At 47.3% G+C, this 27,589-nt stretch overlaps 1 protein-coding gene across 1 annotated transcript in view; it reads left to right on the top strand.

Moving 5' to 3' along the window:
- Nucleotides 1-27,589, top strand: part of LOC143770653 (E3 ubiquitin-protein ligase TRIM32-like) — a 72,300-nt gene that overhangs the window by 29,409 nt on the left and 15,302 nt on the right. The window contains exon 2 of the mRNA XM_077260557.1: nt 25,214-25,753. Within this exon, the coding sequence (XP_077116672.1) occupies nt 25,220-25,753 (534 nt within the window). The 5' untranslated portion in view covers nt 25,214-25,219. The remainder of the gene's footprint in view (nt 1-25,213; nt 25,754-27,589) is intronic.

Genomic DNA, 27,589 nt, shown 5'->3' with positions numbered 1-27,589 from the left:
GGCTAACCTAACAGCGCAGGCTCCGGGACAGATTCAAACAACGCTGAGGAGGGGGCGCACGGCGCCAAGGGGGTAAAAATGATGGCTGTGCTGCGTCACACGACAAAGGAAAGTTCCACCTACCGGACGGTTTAACGCTGTGTGGGGACACATTTCATAAGTGTTAGGTTCAGCATGTGCAAGGAGCATCACGAAAAGAGGCACTTTTTCCCTTTGCATTATTACTGCTGCACAAGGTGGCTCCTTCAGTAACAAACGCCTGGGGGGGGGGGGGGGGGTCAGGTTCCCTTACATTTAACTTGTTGTGTCTGCGTGGCGGTCGCAGTACACGTTGCCGTATACACAGCAGGGGAACAGCTGGCGGTGCTGAACCCCACTAACACATTGGCGAGGTGTTTGGCTCTGTGCGTACAGCACTTCTGGACGGCAACTAGCGGTGTTGGAGCCCAGGGACAGGTGGAGGAGGAGGAGGTTGGAGGAGGTTGGAGGAGGTAGGAGGGATTGCCACACACACAGCAGGGGAACAGCTGACGTTACTGAACCCCAATAACAGAGGAGGGACTGTTGACTGTGCATACAGCACTTCTGGACGGCAACTGGCGGTGTTGGAGCCCAGGGACAGGTGGAGGAGGAGGAGGTTGGAGGAGGTTGGAGGAGGTAGGAGGGATTGCCACACACACAGCAGGGGAACAGCTGACGTTACTGAACCCCAATAACAGAGGAGGGACTGTTGACTGTGCGTACAGCACTTCTGGACGGCAACTGGCGGTGTTGGAGCCCAGGGACAGGTGGAGGAGGAGGAGGTTGGAGGAGGTTGGAGGAGGTAGGAGGGATTGCCACACACACAGCAGGGGAACAGCTGACGTTACTGAACCCCAATAACAGAGGAGGGACTGTTGACTGTGCGTACAGCACTTCTGGACGGCAACTGGCGGTGTTGGAGCCCAGGGACAGGTGGAGGAGGAGGAGGTTGGAGGAGGTAGGAGGGATTGCCACACACACAGCAGGGGAACAGCTGACGTTACTGAACCCCAATAACAGAGGAGCGACTGTTGACTGTGCGTACAGCACTTCTGGACGGCAACTGGCGGTGTTGGAGCCCAGGGACAGGTGGAGGAGGAGGAGGTTGGAGGAGGTAGGAGGGATTGCCACACACACAGCAGGGGAACAGCTGACGTTACTGAACCCCAATAACAGAGGAGCGACTGTTGACTGTGCATACAGCACTTCTGGACGGCAACTGGCGGTGTTGGAGCCCAGGGACAGGTGGAGGAGGAGGAGGTTGGAGGAGGTTGGAGGAGGTAGGAGGGATTGCCACACACACAGCAGGGGAACAGCTGACGTTACTGAACCCCAATAACAGAGGAGGGACTGTTGACTGTGCGTACAGCACTTCTGGACGGCAACTGGCGGTGTTGGAGCCCAGGGACAGGTGGAGGAGGAGGAGGTTGGAGGAGGTTGGAGGAGGTAGGAGGGATTGCCACACACACAGCAGGGGAACAGCTGACGTTACTGAACCCCAATAACAGAGGAGGGACTGTTGACTGTGCGTACAGCACTTCTGGACGGCAACTGGCGGTGTTGGAGCCCAGGGACAGGTGGAGGAGGAGGAGGTTGGAGGAGGTAGGAGGGATTGCCACACACACAGCAGGGGAACAGCTGACGTTACTGAACCCCAATAACAGAGGAGCGACTGTTGACTGTGCGTACAGCACTTCTGGACGGCAACTGGCGGTGTTGGAGCCCAGGGACAGGTGGAGGAGGAGGAGGTTGGAGGAGGTAGGAGGGATTGCCACACACACAGCAGGGGAACAGCTGACGTTACTGAACCCCAATAACAGAGGAGCGACTGTTGACTGTGCATACAGCACTTCTGGACGGCAACTGGCGGTGTTGGAGCCCAGGGACAGGTGGAGGAGGAGGAGGTTGGAGGAGGTTGGAGGAGGTAGGAGGGATTGCCACACACACAGCAGGGGAACAGCTGACGTTACTGAACCCCAATAACAGAGGAGGGACTGTTGACTGTGCGTACAGCACTTCTGGACGGCAACTGGCGGTGTTGGAGCCCAGGGACAGGTGGAGGAGGAGGAGGTTGGAGGAGGTTGGAGGAGGTAGGAGGGATTGCCACACACACAGCAGGGGAACAGCTGACGTTACTGAACCCCAATAACAGAGGAGGGACTGTTGACTGTGCGTACAGCACTTCTGGACGGCAACTGGCGGTGTTGGAGCCCAGGGACAGGTGGAGGAGGAGGAGGTTGGAGGAGGTAGGAGGGATTGCCACACACACAGCAGGGGAACAGCTGACGTTACTGAACCCCAATAACAGAGGAGCGACTGTTGACTGTGCGTACAGCACTTCTGGACGGCAACTGGCGGTGTTGGAGCCCAGGGACAGGTGGAGGAGGAGGAGGTTGGAGGAGGTAGGAGGGATTGCCACACACACAGCAGGGGAACAGCTGACGTTACTGAACCCCAATAACAGAGGAGCGACTGTTGACTGTGCATACAGCACTTCTGGACGGCAACTGGCGGTGTTGGAGCCCAGGGACAGGTGGAGGAGGAGGAGGTTGGAGGAGGTTGGAGGAGGTAGGAGGGATTGCCACACACACAGCAGGGGAACAGCTGACGTTACTGAACCCCAATAACAGAGGAGGGACTGTTGACTGTGCGTACAGCACTTCTGGACGGCAACTGGCGGTGTTGGAGCCCAGGGACAGGTGGAGGAGGAGGAGGTTGGAGGAGGTAGGAGGGATTGCCACACACACAGCAGGGGAACAGCTGACGTTACTGAACCCCAATAACAGAGGAGCGACTGTTGACTGTGCATACAGCACTTCTGGACGGCAACTGGCGGTGTTGGAGCCCAGGGACAGGTGGAGGAGGAGGAGGTTGGAGGAGGTTGGAGGAGGTAGGAGGGATTGCCACACACACAGCAGGGGAACAGCTGACGTTACTGAACCCCAATAACAGAGGAGGGACTGTTGACTGTGCGTACAGCACTTCTGGACGGCAACTGGCGGTGTTGGAGCCCAGGGACAGGTGGAGGAGGAGGAGGTTGGAGGAGGTAGGAGGGATTGCCACACACACAGCAGGGGAACAGCTGACGTTACTGAACCCCAATAACAGAGGAGGGACTGTTGACTGTGCGTACAGCACTTCTGGACGGCAACTGGCGGTGTTGGAGCCCAGGGACAGGTGGAGGAGGAGGAGGTTGGAGGAGGTAGGAGGGATTGCCACACACACAGCAGGGGAACAGCTGACGTTACTGAACCCCAATAACAGAGGAGCGACTGTTGGGACTGTGCGTACAGCACTACCAGGCAACAACTAGCGGTGTTGGAGCCCAGGGACAGGTGGAAAAGCAGAGGAACACAATGTAGGCCGAAGCCTGAGAAAGTCGAAAGGGAACCTTTAACCCCCCCCCAAGGCGTTTGTAGCTGAAAGAGCCAGCTTGTGCAGCACAAAAGATGCAAAAGGAAAAGGTGGCTCTTTTCATCATGCTCCTTGCAAACACAGAACTAAACACTTATAAAATGTGTCCCCTGCAACCGTAAAACCGTCCCGGAGGTGGGACTTTCCTTCGTAATGTGACGCAGCCCAGCCGTCATTCCTACCCCCCCGGCGCCGCGCACCGGCTCCTCAGCGTTGTTTTATTCCGTCCAGGAGCCTGCGCTGTTATGTTATCCCGTGGCCAGGCACACTTAGCGCTGCCCGTCTTCTGGCATCATTTGGTGTCTGGATGGCTGCGCCTGTGCGGCCGCGCTGGCAGAGAGCCCGCCTCGCAGTGTCTTCTGATTTAATCCCACTGGGGGCCTGGGATCCATGGACATGCGCAGTGCATATCTGAACCTCCACCTCTCACTCATCTCCCTATGGCTTCTTCAGACTGTGCGGTGTCACGGCCGTGGCATGCTGTTAGGGACCAGCTGACACCGAACAGTCTGAAGAAGCCATAGGGAAATGAGTGAGAGGTGGAGGTTCAGATATGCACTGCGCATGTCCATGGATCCCAGGCCCCCAGTGGGATTAAATCAGAAGACACTGCGAGGCGGGCTCTCTGCCAGCGCGGCCGCACAGGCGCAGCCATCCAGACACCAAATGATGCCAGAAGACGGGCAGCGCTAAGTGTGCCTGGCCACGGGATAACATAACAGCGCAGGCTCCTGGACGGAATAAAACAACGCTGAGGAGCCGGTGCGCGGCGCCGGGGGGGTAGGAATGACGGCTGGGCTGCGTCACATTACGAAGGAAAGTCCCACCTCCGGGACGGTTTTACGGTATCAGTGGACACATTTTATAAGTGTTAAGTTCTGCGTGTGCAAGGAGCTAAACAAAAATAGCTACCTTTTCCTTGGGCAGCATTACTGCTGCACAAGGTGGCTCTTTCAGTAACAAACGCCTTGGGGGGGGGGGGACAGATTCCCTTACATTTCAGTTGTTGTGTCAGCGTGGCGGTCGCATGACACATTGCCGGCTACACAGCTGGGGATCAGCTGACGTTACTGAAACCCAATAACACTGGGTCGTATGTTTTGACTGTGCAGACGGCACGTCTGAGCCTCAACTGGCGGTGTTGGAGCCCAGGAATTTAAGTTCAGGTGGTAGAAAGATGAACACAACAGGAGACCTGGATAACGTATACAGTGACCTAATTATTCAATCAGGAGGAGGAGTGGCAAATTCCGGCGAGATCCAGGCCTTGTTCATTTTCAGGAAAGTAAGCCGGTCAACGTTATCGGAGGATAGTCGCATGCGACGGTCAGTTAGTACACCACCTGCAGCACTAAAGACACGTTCCGATAATACACTGGCCGCAGGGCAAGACAGCACCTCCAATGCATACTGGCTTAGCTCTGGCCATGTATCCAGCTTTGAGACCCAAAACTTGAAAGGGGAAGAGCCGTCTGGGAGTACAGCAAGAGGGCAAGACATGTAGTCTGTCACCATCTGACGGAACCGTTGCCTCCTGCTGACTGGAGCCGTCTGTGATGGTGTAGACTTTTGTGGCGGGCACAGAAAACTGTGCCACAGTTCGGCCATACTGGTCTTGCCTTGGGCAGAGGCACTGCTTCTGCTCCCTCTTTGTGCAGAGCCTCCACCACGGCCTGGACGCACTGAGCTGCTTTGGAATGCACTAGCAGCACTTCTCTCAGTTGGAATGGAGAAGATGATGGAATTGACCAGTGTGTCTTGGTACTCCCGCATTTTTCGCTCCCGGTTCAACGGTGTGATGAGGCTTTCTACGTTGTCCCGGTAGCGAGGATCGAGGAGGGTGAACACCCAATAATCAGACATGTTGAGAATGTGGGCGATGCGGCGGTCGTTTCTCAGGCACTGCAGCATGTAATCCACCATGTGCTGCAGACTGCCAACTGCCCAAGAAACGCTGTCCCCTGCTGGAGGCGTGATCTCTGCCCGCTCGTCATCACCCCACCCTCGCTGTACACACTGAGTACTGGACAATTGTGTAACTCCCTCCTCTGGACGGATGTCTTCCTCCTCCATTGACTCCTCCTCATCCTCCTCACAAACGGTCCCCTGCCTACGCGTTTGTGAGGAACCACGTGGCGCTGACTGTCCAGAAGATGATGGAAATGGTGAATCCTCATCCTCCACCTCTTCCACAACATCATCCCTTAGCGCTTGCAGTGATTTTTCAAGCAGGCAGATAAGGGGGACAGTCATGCTGACTAGTGCATCATCTGCACTCGCCATCCGCGTGGAATAATCAAAGGGACGCAAAACCTGGCAGACGTCATTCATAGTGGCCCACTCTGTGGTTGTGAAGTCTGTACGGCGCTGACTGCGACTTTTTTGCGCCTGAAGCAGCTGGTACTCCATTACAGCTTGCTGCTGCTCACACAACCGCTCCAACATATGTAACGTGGAATTCCACCTGGTAGGTAGGTCACATATGATGCGATGTTCCGGCAGGCGGTGTCGGCGCTGCAGAGCCGCAATGCGCGCTTTTGCCGTGCTGGAACGCCGCAAGTGAGCACACTCTAGACGGACCTTGTGCAGCAGTGCATCAAGATCCGGATAGTCCCTCAAAAAGCTCTGCACGACCAAATTGAGCACATGTGCCAGACATGGGATGTGAGTGAGGTTGCCGAGGCCCAGAGCTGCCACCAGATTTCGGCCATTATCACACACTACCATGCCTGGCTGGAGATTCGCTGGCACAAACCACACATCGCTCTCCTGCTTGATGGCATTCCAGAGCTCCTGCGCTGTGTGGCTACGATTCCCCAAGAAAATTAATTTCAAGACGGCCTGTTGACGTTTGGCCACGGCTGTGCTCATGTCGGTCGTAACAGGTACACGTTCATCACGGGTCCATGTGGAGGTGGACTGTGACGGCTCCTGCAGCGATGATTCTGAGGAACTGGTGTAAGAGGAGGAGTCAATGCGTACAGAATGGATTCCTGCAATCCTTGGAGTGGGCAGGACACGTCCTGCGCCACTCGCACGGTCTGTACCCGGCTCAACGACATTAACCCAATGGGCAGTGAGGGAAAGGTATCGCCCCTGTCCATGTTGACTGGTCCACGCATCGGTGGTGAGGTGGACCTTGCTACTGACGGCGTTCAGTAGCGCGTGTTTTATGTGTCCCTCCACATGCTTCTGCAGGGCAGGGACGGCTTGCCTGCTGAAGTAAAAGCGGCTGGGCACATTGTACTGTGGGACTGCCAATGACATCAAGTCACGGAAGCTGTCAGTCTCCACCAGCCTGAATGACAGCATTTCCAGTGACAGAAGTTTGGCAATGCCTGCAGTCAGAGCCTGTGCTCGTGGGTGGTTTGACGAGAAAGGCCGCCTTTTCTCCCATGCCTGTACTACCGATGGCTGTAGACTGGGCTGGGAGTGTGTGGATGACTGGGAAAGTGGCGCTGCGGGTGGAATTACAGCGGGTCTCTGGACAACAGGGGCAGAGGTTCTTCCACGGCGATCCTGGGAGGACGCCGAACCAGCTGCGTGTGAGGTAGAGGAAGAGGCAACACGAGCTGAAGAGGTGGTAGCTGCCGCTGTTGGTTGGCCTACCTCTTCAGTGTGTTTTTCTAACTCCGCCGGGTGCCTGTTGCGCACATGTTTCCACATGTTGGAGGTATTGAGGTTGCTGACATTTTTCCCTCTTTTGACTTTTTGATGACACACGTTGCATCTGACATAGCAAATGTCATCTGCAACTGTGTCAAAAAAGGACCAGGCACTGCAAGTCTTGGGAGCGCCCTTTTTGGCTTTTGGAAGAGACATGCTCCTAACGGGTGCCAAAGCGGAGGCTGCAGGATCCGCAGTCTTCCCCCTCCCTCTCCCTCTTTGGGCCGTACGGGGAATCTCTTCCTCAGAGCTGCTCCCACCACCTTCCTGTCCCTCACGCCAAGATGGGTCGAGGACCTCATCATCTACACTACCCTCTGCCCCCAACTGCTCCTCCTGGGTAGTCTCAGCAGCAGAGCACGCACCAGTAAGTGGCACCTGAGTGTCATCATCAGCTGATGCGGCCTGCGATGTGGTGACCGGAGCCACTGGCCCACCCGCCTCTTCAGAGGAAGACAGAAAAAGCTGTTGGGCATCACTGCACCCTGCCTCTTCTTCCATTTCTCCAATGCTGCTTGGCTGGCCCCCTGTTTCCAAGCCAAGAGATTCAGAGAACAGAAGTAGAGACGGCTCCTGTCCTGGGCTCTCTGTCTGCCTGGGCAATTTGGCAGGTGGTGAAGAGACAGATGGCTGCTCTCCAGTGCTCTGTGTCTGAGAGGATGTGGCACTAATGGAAGTTGATGCATTAGCTGCCATCCATCCGACAACAGCTTCAATTTGTTCTTCACGCAGCAGCGGTGTACGGCGCTCGGACACAAAGCTTCGCATGAACGACTGTTGCCTGGTGAAAGTGGGTGCTGATGAGTCACCGGTGCCCGCAGCAGGCACAGAATCCCCACGTCCCCTCCCTGCTCCGCGACGGCTCCCACGCCCCCGTGCCTTACTCACTGCCTTCTTCATCTTGGTTGACTGATAAAGATAAGCAGAAAAGTACTAACGGATTTGTGTGCTTATTCCTGAGCAACTCCTCCTAACAGGTATAAGAAGCACTAATTATCTAAAGTGTGGACTAGACTTTAATATGAGCTAATGTGGCCTACAGAAATGTAAAGTGGTGTAACTGGTGTGTTTGGTGAACTTTATTATTTATTTATTTTTTGGGGGCTGAACTGACAACAGATAGAGCTGCAGTCACACGGAGACCGTGCAGACAGACGTAAACGGCGCTACAAGGCCCAAAAACCCTCCTCTACTTTATCCTATGTAGTGTTTTTCCACAAATTAGCTGGAGACGGGTGGAAAGACACTAATAGGATTTTTTTGAATAAATTAGCAGCAGACTACACTATTTGGAAAAAAAAGAAAATTGATTTGGCGGTATGACGCAGTGAAAAACCCTGAGCTGGAGACAACCAGGCTATAGCTGCTCACAGATTACAGGGCGAGCTGCAGTCACACGGAGACCGTGCAGACAGCCGTAAACGGCGCTGCAAGGCCCAAAAACCCTCCTCTACTTTATCCTATGTAGTGTTTTTCCACAAATTAGCTGGAGACGGGTGGAAAGACACTAATAGGATTTTTTTAAATTAATTAGCAGCAGACTACACTACTTTGAAAAAAAAGAAAATTGATTTGGCGGTATGACGCAGTGAAAAACCCTGAGCTGGAGACAACCAGGCTATAGCTGCTCACAGATTACAGGGCGAGCTGCAGTCACACGGAGACCGTGCAGACAGCCGTAAACGGCGCTGCAAGGCCCAAAAACCCTCCTCTACTTTATCCTATGTAGTGTTTTTCCACAAATTAGCTGGAGACGGGTGGAAAGACACTAATAGGATTTTTTTAAATTAATTAGCAGCAGACTACACTACTTTGAAAAAAAAGAAAATTGATTTGGCGGTATGACGCAGTGAAAAACCCTGAGCTGGAGACAACCAGGCTACAGCTGCTCACAGATTACAGGGCGAGCTGCAGTCACACGGAGACCGTGCAGACAGCCGTAAACGGCGCTGCAAGGCCCAAAAACCCTCCTCTACTTTATCCTATGTAGTGTTTTTCCACAAATTAGCTGGAGACGGGTGGAAAGACACTAATAGGATTTTTTTGAATTAATTAGCAGCAGACTACACTACTTTGAAAAAAAAGAAAATTGATTTGGCGGTATGACGCAGTGAAAAACCCTGAGCTGGAGACAACCAGGCTACAGCTGCTCACAGATTACAGGGCGAGCTGCAGTCACACGGAGACCGTGCAGACAGCCGTAAACGGCGCTGCAAGGCCCAAAAACCCTCCTCTACTTTATCCTATGTAGTGTTTTTCCACAAATTAGCTGGAGACGGGTGGAAAGACACTAATAGGATTTTTTTGAATAAATTAGCAGCAGACTACACTACTTGGGAAAAAAAAAAAAAAAAAAGGAACAGTATGAGGCAATGAACCACCCTCCCTGAACTGAATACAACCAACTATGGATGGCCTATGTGGCTGCACTCAGACTGGAGACTGGGCTGCACTCACACACACACACACACAGACCCTGCAGATCGCTGTGAAAACAGCGCTACAAGGCAAAAGCAAGGTGAATAGTAGGTGAACACAGCGGTTGCTAAATTAGCCTTTGGAAAGCACAAAGAAGCAAATCGCTATCTCTAAACTGTCCCTCAGTCAGCAAACAGCGTCCTGTCACTAACTGAATTCACAGCAGAGTGATCGCAAAATGGCGCCAGCGACTTTTAAACTGCATCATGACATCATTACACCAGCCAATCACAGCCTTGCCAGTAGTTTCATGCCCTCCATGCTAAACAGGATGTGCCCACACTTGGAATCAATCTCATTGGCTGAATTTCTGCTTTTTGAATCTTAGAACTTCCGATTCCGGTATCCGATACGCGGCAAGTATCGGAATCCCGGTATCGGAATTCCGATACCGCAAGTATCGGCCGATACCCGATACTTGCGGTATCGGAATGCTCAACACTACTCGCCATTGAGAACCATGACAGTTTGACCGGCCCAAAAAAAAAGGGTTAAATTACTGGCTGAGAAAGGAGAGAAAAAAGAAGTCTGCTACAATTTTTTTTTTTTTTTTCCCTCTAGTTCTGAGTGTGCTCTTAATTGAATCACTTGCTAGTCTGCCTATACTGCAGCCTTCCTCTCTTTCTCTCCTTCTTATCCTTGAATGGCTCTGTGTTCACCTGTTTCAAATGGATCTTCAGAGTGTAGCTACAGGTTTGAATAATCTCGCCACAAAGGTACAAAATTTGCAAGATTTCGTTGTTCATGCACCTATGTCTGAGCCTAGAATTCCTTTGCCTGAATTCTTCTCGGGGAATAGATCTCACTTTCAAAATTTTAAAAATAATTGCAAATTGTTTTTGTCCCTGAAGTCTCGCTCTGCCGGAGACCCTGCACAGCAGGTCAGGATTGTAATTTCCTTGCTCCGGGGCGACCCTCAAGACTGGGCTTTTGCATTGGCACCAGGGGATCCTGCGTTGCTCAATGTGGATGCGTTTTTTCTGGCCTTGGGGTTGCTTTATGAGGAACCTCATTTAGAGCTTCAGGCGGAAAAGGCCTTGATGTCCTTGTCTCAGGGGCAAGATGAAGCTGAAATATACTGCCAAAAATTCCGCAAATGGTCTGTGCTTACTCAGTGGAATGAGTGCGCCCTGGCGGCGATTTTCAGAGAAGGTCTCTCTGATGCCATTAAGGATGTTATGGTGGGGTTCCCTGTGCCTGCGAGTCTGAATGAGTCCATGACGATGGCTATTCAGATCGATAGGCATCTGCGGGAGCGCAAACCTGTGCACCATTTGGCGGTGTCTACTGAGAAAACGCCAGAAAATATGCAATGTGATAGAATTCTGTCCAGAAGCGAGCGGCAGAATTTTAGACGAAAAAATGGGTTGTGCTTCTATTGTGGTGATTCAACTCATGTTATATCAGCATGCTTTAAGCGTACTAAGAAGCCTGACAAGTCTGTTTCAATTAGCACTTTACAGTCTAAGTTTATTCTATCTGTGACCCTGATTTGTTCTTTGTCATCTATTACCGCGGACGCCTATGTCGACTCTGGCGCTGCTTTGAGTCTTATGGATTGGTCCTTTGCCAAACGCTGTGGGTATGATTTGGAGCCATTGGAGGCTCCGATACCTCTGAAAGGGATTGACTCCACCCCATTGGCTAGTAATAAACCACAATACTGGACACAAGTGACTATGCGTGTTAATCTGGATCACCAGGAGGTTATTCGCTTTCTGGTGCTGTATAATCTACATGATGTTTTGGTGCTGGGATTGCCATGGCTGCAATCTCATAACCCAGTCCTCGACTGGAGAGCTATGTCTGTGTTAAGCTGGGGATGTAAAGGAACTCATGGGGACGTACCTTTGGTTTCCATTTCATCATCTATTCCCTCTGAGATTCCTGAATTCTTGTCTGACTTTCGTGACGTTTTTGAAGAACCCAAGGTTGGTTCACTACCTCCGCACCGGGAGTGCGATTGTGCCATAGACTTGATCCCGGGTAGTAAATACCCTAAGGGTCGTTTATTTAATCTGTCTGTGCCTGAACACGCGGCTATGCGAGAATATATAAAGGAGTCCTTGGAAAAGGGACATATTCGTCCTTCGTCATCTCCCTTAGGAGCCGGTTTTTTCTTTGTGTCTAAGAAAGACGGCTCTTTGAGGCCGTGTATTGATTATCGACTTTTGAATAAAATCACGGTTAAATATCAATATCCGTTACCACTGCTTACTGATTTGTTTGCTCGTATAAAGGGGGCCAAGTGGTTCTCTAAGATTGATCTCCGTGGGGCGTATAATTTGGTGCGAATCAAGCAGGGGGATGAGTGGAAAACCGCATTTAATACGCCCGAGGGCCATTTTGAGTATTTGGTGATGCCTTTTGGTCTTTCAAATGCCCCTTCAGTCTTCCAGTCCTTTATGCATGACATTTTCCGCGATTATTTGGACAAATTTATGATTGTGTATCTGGATGATATTCTGATTTTTTCGGATGACTGGGACTCTCATGTCCAGCAGGTCAGGAGGGTTTTTCAGGTTTTGCGGTCTAATTCCTTGTGTGTGAAGGGTTCTAAGTGCGTTTTTGGGGTTCAAAAGATTTCCTTCTTGGGATACATTTTTTCCCCCTCTTCCATCGAGATGGATCCTGTCAAGGTTCAGGCTATTGGTGATTGGACGCAACCCTCTTCTCTTAAGAGTCTTCAGAAATTTTTGGGCTTTGCTAACTTTTATCGTCGATTTATTGCTGGTTTTTCTGATGTTGTTAAACCATTGACTGATTTGACTAAGAAGGGTGCTGATGTTGCTGATTGGTCCCCTGATGCTGTGGAGGCCTTTCGGGAGCTCAAGCGCCGCTTTTCTTCCGCCCCAGTGTTGCGTCAGCCTGATGTTGCTCTTCCTTTTCAGGTTGAGGTCAACGCTTCTGAAATCGGAGCTGGGGCGGTGTTGTCGCAGAGAAGTTCCGACTGCTCCGTGATGAGACCTTGTGCTTTTTTTTCCCGTAAATTTTCGCCCGCCGAGCGGAATTATGATATTGGGAATCGGGAGCTTTTGGCCATGAAGTGGGCTTTTGAGGAGTGGCGTCACTGGCTTGAGGGGGCCAGACATCAGGTGGTGGTATTGACTGACCACAAAAATTTAATTTACCTTGAGTCTGCCAGGCGCCTGAATCCTAGACAGGCGCGCTGGTCGTTGTTTTTCTCTCGGTTTAATTTTGTGGTGTCTTACCTACCGGGTTCTAAGAATGTTAAGGCGGATGCCCTTTCTAGGAGTTTTGAGCCTGACTCCCCTGGTAATTCTGAGCCCACAGGTATCCTTAAAGATGGAGTGATATTGTCTGCCGTTTCTCCAGACCTGCGGCGGGCCTTGCAGGAGTTTCAGGCGGATAGACCTGATCGTTGCCCACCTGGTAGACTGTTTGTTCCTGATGATTGGACCAGTAGAGTCATCTCTGAGGTTCATTCTTCTGCGTTGGCAGGTCATCCTGGAATCTTTGGTACCAGGGATTTGGTGGCAAGGTCCTTCTGGTGGCCTTCCCTGTCATGAGATGTGCGAGGATTTGTGCAGTCTTGTGACGTTTGTGCTCGGGCCAAGCCTTGTTGTTCTCGGGCTAGTGGATTGTTGTTACCCTTGCCTATCCCGAAGAGGCCTTGGACGCACATCTCGATGGATTTTATTTCGGATCTGCCTGTTTCTCATAAGATGTCTGTCATCTGGGTGGTGTGTGACCGTTTCTCTAAGATGGTCCATCTGGTTCCCTTGCCTAAGTTGCCTTCTTCTTCCGAGTTGGTTCCTCTGTTTTTTCAAAATGTTGTTCGTTTGCATGGTATTCCGGAGAATATCGTTTCTGACAGAGGGACCCAATTCGTGTCTAGATTTTGGCGGGCATTCTGTGCTAGGATGGGCATAGATTTGTCTTTTTCGTCTGCTTTCCATACTCAGACTAATGGCCAGACCGAGCGGACTAATCAGACCTTGGAGACATATTTGAGGTGTTTTGTGTCTGCGGATCAGGATGATTGGGTTGCTTTTTTGCCTTTGGCGGAGTTCGCCCTCAATAATCGGGCCAGCTCTGCCACCTTGGTGTCCCCGTTTTTCTGTAATTCGGGGTTTCATCCTCGATTTTCCTCCGGTCAAGTGGAATCTTCGGATTGTCCTGGAGTGGATGCTGTGGTGGAGAGGTTGCATCAGATTTGGGGGCAGGTGGTGGACAATTTGAAGTTGTCCCAGGAGAAGACTCAGCTTTTTGCCAACCGCCGTCGTCGTGTTGGTCCTCGGCTTTGTGTTGGGGACTTGGTGTGGTTGTCTTCTCGTTTTGTCCCTATGAGGGTTTCTTCTCCTAAGTTTAAGCCTCGGTTCATCGGCCCGTACAAGATATTGGAGATTCTTAACCCTGTGTCCTTCCGTTTGGACCTCCCTGCATCCTTTTCGATTCATAATGTTTTTCATCGGTCATTGTTGCGCAGGTATGAGGTACCGGCTGTGCCTTCCGTTGAGCCTCCTGCTCCGGTGTTGGTTGAGGGTGAGTTGGAGTACGTTGTAGAAAAGATCTTGGACTCTCGTGTTTCCAGACGGAAACTCCAGTATCTGGTCAAATGGAAGGGATACGGTCAGGAGGATAATTCTTGGGTCACTGCCTCTGATGTTCATGCCTCCGATCTTGTCCGTGCCTTTCATAGGGCTCATCCTGATCGCCCTGGTGGTTCTGGTGAGGGTTCGGTGCCCCCTCCTTGAGGGGGGGGTACTGTTGTGAAATTGTATTCTGGGCTCCCCCGGTGGCCACTTGTGGAATTGTACTTGTGTGCATCATCCCCTCTGTTCACCTGCTCCTATCAGGATGTGGGAGTCGCTATATAACCTTGCTCCTCTGTCAGTTTCATGCCGGTCAACAATGTAATCAGAAGCCTTTCTGTGCATGTTCCTGCTACTAGACAACTCCCAGCTAAGTTGGACTTTTGTCCTTGTGTGTTTTTGCATTTTGTTCCTGTTCACAGCTGCTGTTTCGTTACTGTGTCTGGAAAGCTCTTGTGAGCGGAAATTGCCACTCTGGTGTTATGAGTTAATGCTAGAGTCTTAAAGTAATTTCTGGATGGTGTTTTGATAGGGTTTTCTGCTGACCATGAAAGTGCCCTTTCTGTCTTCTTTCTATCTAGTAAGCGGACCTCGATTTTTGCTAAACCTATTTTCATACTACGTTTGTCATTTCATCTAAAATCACCGCCAATATATGTGGGGGCCTCTGTCTGCCTTTTGGGAAAATTTCTCTAGAGGTGAGCCAGGACTGTCTTTTCCTCTGCTAGGATTAGGTAGTTCTCCGGCTGGCGCTGGGCATCTAGGGATAAAAAAACGTAGGCATGCTACCCGGCCACTTCTAGTTGTGCGGCAGGTTTAGTTCATGGTCAGTATAGTTTCCATCTTCCAAGAGCTAGTTCTCATATATGCTGGGCTATGTTCTCTCGCCATTGAGAACCATGACACTATTCCCTCTGAGATTCCTGAATTCTTGTCTGACTATCGTGACGTTTTTGAAGAACCTAAGCTTGGTTCCTTACCTCCGCACCGGGAGTGCGATTGTGCCATAGATTTGATTCCGGGTAGTAAATACCCTAAGGGTCGTTTATTTAATCTGTCTGTGCCTGAACATGCTGCTATGCGAGAATATATAAAGGAGTCCTTGGAAAAGGGACATATTCGTCCTTCGTCATCTCCCTTAGGAGCCGGTTTTTTCTTTGTGTCTAAGAAAGATGGCTCTTTGAGGCCGTGTATTGATTATCGGCTTTTGAATAAAATCACGGTTAAATATCAATATCCGTTGCCACTGCTGACTGATTTGTTTGCTCGCATAAAGGGGGCCAAGTGGTTCTCTAAGATAGATCTCCGTGGGGCGTATAATTTGGTGCGAATTAAGCAGGGGGATGAGTGGAAAACCGCATTTAATACGCCCGAGGGCCACTTTGAGTATTTGGTGATGCCTTTTGGCCTTTCAAATGCCCCTTCAGTCTTTCAGTCCTTTATGCATGACATTTTCCGTGATTATTTGGATAAATTTATGATCGTGTATCTGGATGATATTCTGATTTTTTCGGATGACTGGGACTCTCATGTCCAGCAGGTCAGGAGGGTTTTTCAGGTTTTGCGGTCTAATTCCTTGTGTGTGAAGGGTTCTAAGTGCGTTTTTGGGGTTCAAAAGATTTCCTTCTTGGGATACATTTTTTCCCCCTCTTCCATCGAGATGGATCCTGTCAAGGTTCGGGCTATTTGTGATTGGACGCAACCCTCTTCTCTTAAGAGTCTTCAGAAATTTTTGGGCTTTGCTAACTTTTATCGTCGATTTATTGCTGGTTTTTCTGATGTTGTTAAACCATTGACTGATTTGACTAAGAAGGGTGCTGATGTTGCTGATTGGTCCCCTGCTGCTGTGGAGGCCTTTCGGGAGCTTAAGCGCCGCTTTTCTTCCGCCCCTGTGTTGCGTCAGCCTGATGTTGCTCTTCCTTTTCAGGTTGAGGTCGACGCTTCTGAAATCGGAGCTGGGGCGGTTTTGTCGCAAAGAAGTTCCGACTGCTCCGTGATGAAACCTTGTGCTTTTTTTTCTCGTAAATTTTCGCCCGCCGAGCGGAATTATGATATTGGGAATCGGGAGCTTTTGGCCATGAAGTGGGCTTTTGAGGAGTGGCGTCATTGGCTTGAGGGGGCTAGACATCAGGTGGTGGTATTGACCGACCACAAAAATTTAATTTATCTTGAGTCCGCCAGACGCCTGAATCCTAGACAGGCGCGCTGGTCGTTGTTTTTCTCTCGGTTTAATTTTGTGGTGTCATACCTACCGGGTTCTAAGAATGTTAAGGCGGATGCCCTTTCTAGGAGTTTTGAGCCTGACTCCCCTGGTAATTCTGAACCTACAGGTATCCTTAAGGATGGAGTGATATTGTCTGCCGTTTCTCCAGACCTGCGGCGGGCCTTGCAGGATTTTCAGGCGGATAGACCTGATCGTTGCCCACCTGGTAGACTGTTTGTTCCTGATGATTGGACCAGTAAAGTCATTTCTGAGGTTCATTCTTCTGCGTTGGCAGGTCATCCTGGAATCTTTGGTACCAGGGATTTGGTGGCAAGGTCCTTCTGGTGGCCTTCCCTGTCACGAGATGTACGAGGCTTTGTGCAGTCTTGTGACGTTTGTGCTCGGGCCAAGCCTTGTTGTTCTCGGGCTTGTGGATTGCTGTTGCCCTTGCCTATCCCGAAGAGGCCTTGGACGCACATCTCGATGGATTTTATTTCGGATCTTCCTGTTTCTCAGAAGATGTCTGTCATCTGGGTGGTGTGTGACCGTTTCTCTAAGATGGTCCATTTGGTTCCCCTGCCTAAGTTGCCTTCTTCTTCCGAGTTGGTTCCTCTGTTTTTTCAAAATGTGGTTCGTTTGCATGGTATTCCGGAGAATATCGTTTCTGACAGAGGAACCCAATTCGTGTCTAGATTTTGGCGGGCATTCTGTGCTAGGATGGGCATAGATTTGTCTTTCTCGTCTGCTTTCCATCCTCAGACTAATGGCCAGACCGAGCGGACGAATCAGACTTTGGAGACATATTTGAGGTGTTTTGTGTCTGCAGATCAGGATGATTGGGTTGCTTTTTTGCCTTTAGCGGAGTTTGCCCTCAATAATCGGGCCAGCTCTGCCACCTTGGTGTCTCCTTTTTTCTGTAATTCGGGGTTTCATCCTCGATTTTCCTCCGGTCAGGTGGAATCTTCGGATTGTCCTGGAGTGGATGCTGTGGTGGAGAGGTTGCATCAGATTTGGGGGCAGGTGGTGGACAATTTGAAGTTGTCCCAGGAGAAGACTCAGCTTTTTGCCAACCGCCGGCGTCGGGTTGGTCCTCGGCTTTGTGTCGGGGACTTGGTGTGGTTGTCTTCTCGTTTTGTCCCTATGAGGGTTTCTTCTCCTAAGTTTAAGCCTCGGTTCATCGGCCCGTACAAGATATTGGAGATTCTTAACCCTGTGTCCTTCCGTTTGGACCTCCCTGCATCTTTTTCTATTCATAATGTTTTTCATCGGTCATTGTTGCGCAGGTATGAGGTACCGGTTGTGCCTTCCGTTGAGCCTCCTGCTCCGGTGTTGGTTGAGGGCGAGTTGGAGTACGTTGTGGAAAAAATCTTGGACTCCCGTGTTTCCAGACGGAAACTCCAGTATCTGGTCAAATGGAAGGGATACGGTCAGGAGGATAATTCTTGGGTGACTGCCTCTGATGTTCATGCCTCCGATCTGGTCCGTGCCTTTCATAGGGCTCATCCTGATCGCCCTGGTGGTTCTGGTGAGGGTTCGGTGCCCCCTCCTTGAGGGGGGGGTACTGTTGTGAAATTGGATTTTGGGCTCCCCCGGTGGCCACTGGTGGAATTGAACTTGTGTGCATCATCCCCTCTGTTCACCTGTTCCCATCAGGATGTGGGAGTCGCTATTTAACCTTGCTCCTCTGTCACTTCCATGCCGGTCAACATTGTAATCAGAAGCCTTTCTGTGCATGTTCCTGCTACCAGACAACTTCCAGCTAAGTCGGACTTTTGTCCTTGTTTGTTTTTTGCATTTTGTTCCAGTTCACAGCTGCAGTTTCGTTTCTGTGTCTGGAAAGCTCTTGTGATCTGAAATTGCCACTCTGATGTTATGAGTTAATACTAGAGTCTTAAAGTAATTTCAGGATGGTGTATTGATAGGGTTTTCAGCTGACCATGAAAGTACCCTTTCTGTCTTCCTGCTATCTAGTAAGCGGACCTCAATTTTGCTAAACCTATTTTCATACTACGTTTGTCATTTTCATCTTAAATCACCGCCAATATATGTGGGGGCCTCTGTCTGCCTTTCGGGGAAATTTCTCTAGAGGTGAGCCAGGACTATATTTTCCTCTGCCAGGATTAGTTAGTCCTCCGGCCGGCGCTGGGCGTCTAGGGATAAAACGCAGGCTACGCTACCCGGCTACTGTTAGTTGTGCGGCAGGTTTAGTTCATGGTCAGTTTAAGTTTCCATGCTTCCAAGAGCTAGTTCCTATGTATGCTGGGCTATGTTCTCTTGCCATTGAGAACCATAACACAACACACAACCCATATGTCTTAATAGGAGGGATGAATTGACAAATATCCAGGAAACACACAATCAAGCAGCTGATTTAATACAGAAAACCATACGCCTATCGATCAGCATCCTCTATTTATTAGAAATTACCACTTTTGATACCAATTTACCAATTGGTATCGAAGTCGACGCACATAGTAATGCCCTGTGAAGGGCTAATCCAAGTTTTGAAGAAAACATCTTAGATCCAAGAGATGCATGTTTAATACGCCTCAACACAGCCCTTACAGCAGTGCTGTCTTACATGTCGAATTAAATTATCCATGAAACATGTCTATCCCAAAAGAGACACTCAAGGGGGGTCTAACAATATAAAAGGGTACCACGGGAACCAGCTGGATCCCAAGGCACCCAATCTCCACGGGTCCCTAAAGAGAGTAAGGTGATGTACTAACCATTAAGTGCCACCTATGTAAGCTGCCAATATGACCAATACTACGAAAGATGGTAGAATACAGATATAGACGCGTCACAAAATGGACACGAAAAGATAGAGACCCTTGTGACTAGAGTCAACTACCCCAAACATATAAGACCAGCCCTCAATAAAGGGGCTAGGGGCAAAAGGATTTTACCACATATAGGTAAATGCCTCAGAGTCAACCAGACTCATCGGGTATCACCATCTCCACGGGTGCCCTAAACACTTATGTGCAAGAAAGAAGGATGGTTATTGCATGCCCACGCTGATTAGGACCTCAACCAATAATGATATCCCTGAGAAAAGGACTGCATGTATAACAATTCAAAAAATGTCCACTTTTTGAAAAACCAGTCCAAGGAAGCTGGTGTCCAAAACCAATGACTGATGCTTGATGTGAGGGACCTCCATGTTATATTATCCTGTATCCTGTCAAATAAACGGAACATCTTCTCAGTCAGGTCAGAGAGGAGGTAAAAAAGTCCAATCAGACTCTGGAAATCTGAAAACCAAGAAAAGAAAAAAGCGGAAAATTAATCCTCTAGTTAATCGTTCAAGTACATCAGATTTATTTATAAAAGCCCGTGAAAAGCAGATCCTCATTGAGTCCCTGGGGTGAGAGACTGCGAAGATTGAAAATCCACTTGGATTCTTGTCTTAATAATTCGAGGGTGGTGTCACCACCCCTGATGTTGGGCTGTATGGATTCCAAGCCTAAAACCGTCATACCAACACTGAAACCATTATGGACAGCTGCCACTGGCGTTAAAATTTTGCCCTTCGCCTGATCACTTTTAGCCATCTTAATATTAGACAGATGTTGTTGTACTCTGCGTCTTAATTCCTGGCTTGTTTGACCTATGTAGATCTTAGGACATCCACATACTAGGCCATAAATCAAATTCATGGACTTACAGTTGAAGAAAGTACTGGAGGAGACTGGTGATCTTAAAGCTGGTAATGATATTTCCTGGCTGCTGATGGTCAGATGGCAAATGCTACATCATCCACATGCAAAGGTCCCCTTCAAGCGTGTGCCCCTATCAAGCCTTTGGGTAGGTCTTTTAAAATGGCTATGACAAAGCGAATCTTTCAGTGACAGAGCTTTCCTGGCTATCAATGTGGGTTTGGTGGCTATATGGGGTGCCAATTTAGATTCATTTGTCAAAATTCCCCAATACCTTGACAAAATACCTTGGAGAGCATGCCACTGGTTGTTGTAAGTAGTTATCACACCTAGAGGTCTCGAGGTGTCCCGTTTCTGTGGGTTCAAAAGTTGTGCCCGATCCCCATCCCTAGCCGCAATAAAGGCTGACGAGATTACCTTTTTGGGTATCCTCTATCTTTGAAGCAGCCAGTCAAATCTCTAGCTTGCATCAAAAAATCTTGTTGGGTTGAACAGTTCCGTTTTAGCCGGTAAAATTGCCCCTTCGGGATACCCTTCCTGAGATGTTCTGGGTGGAAGCTTGAATAATGAAGGATATTATTTGTGGATGTCGGTTTTCAAAATAGTGTGGTCTTCACATGTGTGTCCTCAATCACCAGGTTTAAATCCAGAAAATCAGCACTGGAACCAGAAAAATTAGCTGTAAGGTGAATATTCAAATTAGTATTATTCAAGCCATCGATAAAGTTCTTACACTCATCAAGGGGCCCTGTCCAAAAAAGAAGCACATCGTCGATGTAGCGGCACCACTTGAAAACATATTTATGGAAATCCGGTAAACCATACCCGAGTGACCTCCCACCACCCTAAAAAAAGGTTCTCATATGAGGGCGCACATCTTGCCCCCATAGCGGTGCCAGACACCTGCCTGTAAAAGACTCGGTCGAATACAAAGCAGTTCTTGTCCAAAACAAAGTGAAGGAGGTCCACAAGAAATGAATCGTGCTGGCAATCACCAGTAGTCCGTTAATTCAAGAAGAAGGATACCGCTTGGATCCCTAGGTCATGTCGGATACTCGTGTACAAGGATTCCACATCTAAAGTAATAATGGAGGTATCAGGTGGAAGTACAAGGTCTTCAAGCATAATTAGTAGATGTGACGTGTCCTTCACATAAGGCATCAGGGTATTCACCATAGGTTGCAGAAAAAAGTCAAAATAAATGCAAAGTTTTTCAAACATGCCCCCAATGCCAGACACAATTGGCCTACCTGGAGGTTTATGTAGCGACTTATGCACCTTCGGAAACATGTAGAAGGTGGGGACCCTCGGGTGCTTGGTGATCAAAAAGTCCTTCTCTTTCTTGTCGATGACGTTGTATGAAAAGGCTGCAAGAAGAAGTTTCTCCAATTTTGAGTTAAAGACCATCGTGGGATCTGAGGGAAGTCTCTGATAAAAAAGGGGGTTATGCAGTTGTCATTTGGCTTCCTTCACATAAAGGTCAGCCGGCCATATCACAATATTCCCCCCTTTATCAGCCTCCCTTAAGACAAGTTCCTTATTACCCCTCAGATTCAAGATGGCTTTCTTCTCTGTTCTATTGATGTTATTTAACCAATTAGGCTGGTTCTTCAGCCCCAGAACATCTCTACATACCGCATCGAAGAAGATTTGAACCGCTGGAAACAGTGAAAGGCTAGGTGTAGCCTGAGATGGTAGTCTCCCAAGAAAGCGTCTTCTGGATGTCGGATTCTCATTCTCTTCCAATAATGCAATAAGATCCCTGAGTGTCTGTCTCTCGTCAAAAGGCAAAACATCAATAACAGAAGGCTGATGGTACATCAGCTTAAACGTCAACTGCCTACAAAATAAAGATCCTTAACAAAGGTAAATTTATCTAGCACATTCATGGGACAGAATGAGAGGCCCCGTTTCAAAACAGATATTTCAATAGGGGACAATTCATATTCAGACAGGTTGATGATTTGAAGCTTACCCTCCTTTTGTGATGGTTTGTCAGTATCGGGGGCAGATGGACCCGCCAGGTCAATTAGCATTTCCGATTCTGCCTGGTCACTCTCCAATACTTGGGTGACCACTGTCTGTAACCCTTGGTACTTTTTTTGGGGTCTCCTGCCACGTCTCCCCCTCCTGTGGCACCTTCCATATCGCTCTGATCCGAGGATAAAAAATCACTTGATAGAGAGTCCCCTACCGATGGATTATCTTTCATGCCTCTGTTGTCCGTGGCGAGACGTCTTCTATTGCCCTTGTGTACCCATTTATAGGCTTTACCATTTTTAAAATCTAATTGGTCACGTTTAAATTTATGTTTTTTGCCTTCCAAAACTTCTTTCTCGTATTGATCAATGGTAGTCTTTAAGCGAGTTTGGAAAGCTTCTACCAATTTTTTGTCAAAAGTGACCAGCTTCTGTTCACAGTTTTTGATTTTAGCCTTAATATCTGATAACAGAGACCGGTCATGTTCAATAAGTAAATTCATAATGATGGAAGAGCATTGGAAAAGACCCTCTTCCCACGACTTCTGAAATGTACTATCCGCCTCCCATGCCAGAAAAATTTGGACTCTCAGTCCTCTAGGGACTAGCCCAGATCTTTTATACTCCTCCAGACTTTTTACGTTCTACCAAGTCTTGGTCAGAGACTTGTGGAGAGCTAACAATTCCTTAGTAACGCTGTCAAAATCAGTGTGCTTCTCCCGGTCCCCCTGGGAAACATCAACCTCAAGCAAATCCTCAAATACCCCAGAAGCTTGTATGCTCCAAGCTGCCTCTCTAGCTGCTAAATCCATAATGGAACAATCAAATAAATGTGTGCCAACATTCCCACCAGAAAGGTGGTAAAGAAACCACCTGTAGTACAACTACCAAAAGACACAAATTGTATGAGAGGGCACCACAATAAATAGGGATACACCCTAGGTCTACATGAACACATAGCTGTTGTTTATTATTTCTTTAGTATTTAGGTATTTAAGAATACTTGGCAGAGTACACGCTCAGCCCCTGACGAAGCCACCTTGCGGTGGCGACACACGTCGGGCATCTCCACAGGTACCCCCCATGCCTTGGCTTTGTGCACTCTAGGTGACTTTTGTGGTCTGTATTTATTGCCTATCAAATTGTCTCAGTCGACATCTTTGCTGCACCAGGTTTTTCGGTACTAACTGCCTTTCACATCTTTTTCAGCAGTTAGTAGGGATTCAATCCTCTGTTATATTTTACCTTTCAGGTACAAGTTCCCTTTGTGTATCCCTTAATGTTGCTACCTTTTTATTGCATTAATTTCTGAGCAGCTATTGATCAGTTGGTAAATGCTGTGTATTTTACAGGGGTATTGGTGCAATACAGTGTGCAAATCAGCCATACAGGGACTGTTTTCATATGGTTATTTGTTTCTCTAGCTTGGTATATGTTCAGTCAGGTGTTCAATATTTTTAGGTTATTATCCTGTATGTGAACAGCAGGCTGTCACCTTCTATATCATGTGCATGAGCTAAGGGAGGGGGTGCTCTAAGCTGTATTACAAGCTACTTTGGGTTTTCCATCTGTCATGTTTGTGTGACTTTTAATTGTTTTTATATTGTGTGTTTGCCTTTTGTATTCAATAAAAATATTCAGTATTCTTTTTGGTGATCCCCTGTCTGTGGTCTACAGCTTTTTCTTCCTTTTATGACTACTGCAAACTCCTGCTGTATGTCCTTCCCTCTAACACTCTCGCACCCTTCCAGTCTATCCTAAACTCCCCTGCCAGACTAATCTACCTATCTTCCCGCTATTCCCTTGCCTTTCCTCTCTTTGTCAATCCCTTTTCTGTCTCCCCATTGCCCAGAGTCTCCAGTTCAAAACCCTAACCTTGGCATACAAAGCCATTCACAACCTGTCCCCTCCATACATCTGTAACCTACTGTATCCTCACCCATCTCTTGTAGACTGTGAGCTCTGGTGGGCAGGGTCCTCTCTCCTCCTGTACTCATTTTGTACTCATTCAAGATTATTGTACTTATTTTTTGTTAAATATACCCCTTTTCACATGAAAAACACCATGGAATAAATGGCACTATAATATATATATATATATATATATATATATATATATATATATATATACTGTACATATATAAATATATATAAAGCTGAGTGTATGTATCAAGCCACGTCATTTCCACATAGCCCCGCCCACTCCGTATAACCACACTCACTCCACATGCAAAGCCCCGTCCACACGGCCCACATTGTCGGAAAATGGCAGGCGTGAGGTCAAAATGACAGGTTTGAGGGGGAAAATGAGAGGAGTGAGGTGAAAATGAGAGATGTGAGGGGGAAAATGAGAGGCGTGATGGGAAAATGAGAGAAGAGAGGTGCTGCTGCAGTATGAGGCTGTGTATAGAGAAGATTGAGGCGCTGCAGGTGGAAGCTGTGTATAAGGCCACATTCACACGTTCAGTATTTGGTCAGTATTTTACCTCAGTATCTGTAAGCCAAAACCACGAGTGGGAGAAAAATACAGAAGTGGTGACATGTTTCTAATATACTTTTCCTTTGATTGTTTTAAACAAGTTTTATCTTACAAATACTGAGGTAAAAATACTGACCAAATAAAGTGTGAACGAGGTCTAAAGGAGTAAAATGTGTTGATCTTTGCACCGGAAGAAAAAAAAAAAAATGTTGTTAATGTTTACCAAAAGGCTCTTGAATGAGTTGAAAATAAAATACTATCAATACTTGGGTAATCATTTAGTTAATTTGTGTTGCAAATCTGTAGTGTTGAATATATGATGTGAAATGTTTTTATGTGCAATATAATCATTATAATTTGTTATAACTAACCACAGTTATTTACTATGCCCAGGCAACACTGGGCTCTTCAGCTAATAATAATAATAATAATGTGTATGTTCATATTCAGATACATCATGTTGTTACATGATTTTTGTCTATTAATGTTTGCATTTTCTTGTGTTTCTTCATGCTCTCCTACGGAAGCTGAGCTTGAGTCATGTTAGATTCTTACTATTTACAGGAGCTTGATGAAGAAGAGGTATTAAATATTTTTGGTGCATGCATTTTATATTTTTGTATACTTTTTAGCAATAGTATATGTTAGATTTTAATAGACAGCACCAATTTTATAAAGCATGTTAGTAAACAATGACTCATAATTGTTTGAGCATTTTCATGGTTATTGCAATCAAATTCATTTTATTCTAGGAAGCCATGCATGAATTTCATAAGGATTGGAAGCTTTCAGGCATACAAAGAATATTCTACAACAGTCTGGTTAAGGAGCTGGGAAGTTACGGATCTGAGGATGGAAAATTTACCTGGCCAACCAGTGTGGCAATAACTGTAGATGATGATCTTGTTATAAAAGACAGTGGCAATCAAAAAATTCAGATCTTCTCCCCTGAAGGTCATCACAAGCAAACCTTTACATATGGTTCTGAAACAATCAACTGCCTTGGAGATGTGGTGTGTACAGGAGAAGGTCTTCTACTGGTGTCTAATGGATATAAAGGTATTAAAGTGTTTTCTAAGGAAGGCGAAATGATCCATCTTTTGAAGTCCTCTAAAGCAGATTGGAAACATTCCTACGGACTGGCAATTCTAAACTCCACCAGTATTGCCGTGACAGACTGGACAGATGAGGGTAAAGTACACATTGTTGGGGTGGACTGGAGAATGAATGCTATTGTGAAAACCAATGTTGTGGATGGTCTTCGAAGGCCAGAACATATTGCTGTTAGTAAGGTATGGCCTTTCATTGATGTTTTATAATTCAATTTTAATTTATATTTTAGAATAAGATAAAATGTACATAATAATATTCAAGATACCAATAAGAAAAAGTAGAAAGTTAATAAGTAATAATTCAACAGTAGATATAAACCTTGCCACAATTTTGCAGATTTCCTAGTATCCTCCTCAATGTGGACTTTAGCTATTATGATCAAAAGATATGACACTGTACAAAGTACAGTATGTAGCAAAAGTGCTGTTTACTTAAAAATGATCTTATTTTTATTCAAGTAATTTTTATTAAAGATTTTTTTTTAAACTATAGCAAAAAGTAACAAAAAACAACTCCCCCAATCCTCCATCCACACCTAGCACTCTAGCAAATTTTCACTCTTAGGCCGGTGTCCCACTTGCAACTGCAATGCGTGAAACTCGCACGAGTCTCCCGCCTCAATACCCGTCACTGCTGCTGGCGGTTCAGACCAGAGCATTTGGCTGCATAGAAATACATGCAGCCGCACACTCCAGTCCCGAGTGTCAGCGACAGTGCCGGGTATTGATGTGAGAGACTCGCGCAAGTTTCACGCATTGCAGTTGCAAGTGGGACATCGGCCTTATACAAATATATTGGTGTAATCACAATGTACAAATGATTCTTATTCAAATACAATATACCATTTAACAAGATGAATAGTTTTACTATCTACAACAAAATAGACTTTATCTAAGCCAATAATTGTTCCTTATTCTCCCTATATGTTATCTAATGTAACTAAAATTCCAAAATTCCAAATATGCAATATCCAGTTAATTGCATAAAAGCCTAATGTGTATAATCATGTGCTGCAGTGAACGAGACCTATCAATTTCACACTGACACAGCCCATTAGATGATGAAAGAACCTAACAGGCCCCCATATCCCAAGGTCATTACATGACCTTGAATTGCGGTAGGAACTATTGGCACCCACAATAGCCAAAAAAAAAAAATATAAAAACAAATGATTTGTAAAAATGTAAATAAAACACAAAAAAATGGAAAGCTGATTTGCCATTAAAATTAAACTTTTATGTAAAAATAAATAAAAGCTAAACACATAATTGGTATGCCACGTCTGGAACAAAACCAAACTATATAACTGTATTGCTATTTATTCTGCAAGGCGAACACAATTAAAAAAATTAATAAAATAAATGTCATTCAAAAGTTGAATGTCAAAAAATATTAGATGAAAAACATAAAAAGTACCTTATTTTTCGAATTATAAGACTCTCCGGATTATAAGACGCATCCCAAATTTTGATGAGAAAACTGGTACAATTTTTTTTGTAATAAAATGGTGGTGCTTCTAATAATCCATGCGTCTTATTGATTACCGGGGGTGGTGGCTGCAGTGAAGCAGGGAACCAGGGTCGTTGCTGGAGGAGGCAGGAGTGGAGTGATGCTGCAGGCCGCAGGCTTGGATGAGGGGGCGTTCCAATGTGCAGCACGCCGCTGCAAGTGTCCGGTGCTGCTGCAGGTGTCTGGTGCTGCTGCGGGTGTCTGGTGCTGCTGCGTGGTTTCTGGAGCTGCTGCGGTTGTCTCCAGTGCTGCAGGGGCTCTACCAACATTTTGTGAAAAGCCGGAGACATCCGCAGCAGCACCGGAGACACTTGCAGCGCCGGACACCCCCGCAGCACCGAACCACCTACTAAAATTCCAATATTTATATATTTATATTACCAATGTTAATATATGCGGTAATAACTCTAGAATACTTCAACGTATCCCACTGATTCTGATACTGTTTTTTCATGACATATTGTACTTCATGATAGTGGTAAAATTTCTTCGATATAACTTACGCT

This window comes from Ranitomeya variabilis, chromosome 1 (genome assembly GCF_051348905.1).
Source record: "Ranitomeya variabilis isolate aRanVar5 chromosome 1, aRanVar5.hap1, whole genome shotgun sequence".
Taxonomy (NCBI): Eukaryota; Metazoa; Chordata; class Amphibia; order Anura; family Dendrobatidae; genus Ranitomeya; species Ranitomeya variabilis.
This window is presented reverse-complemented; position numbering and strand designations above follow the sequence as displayed.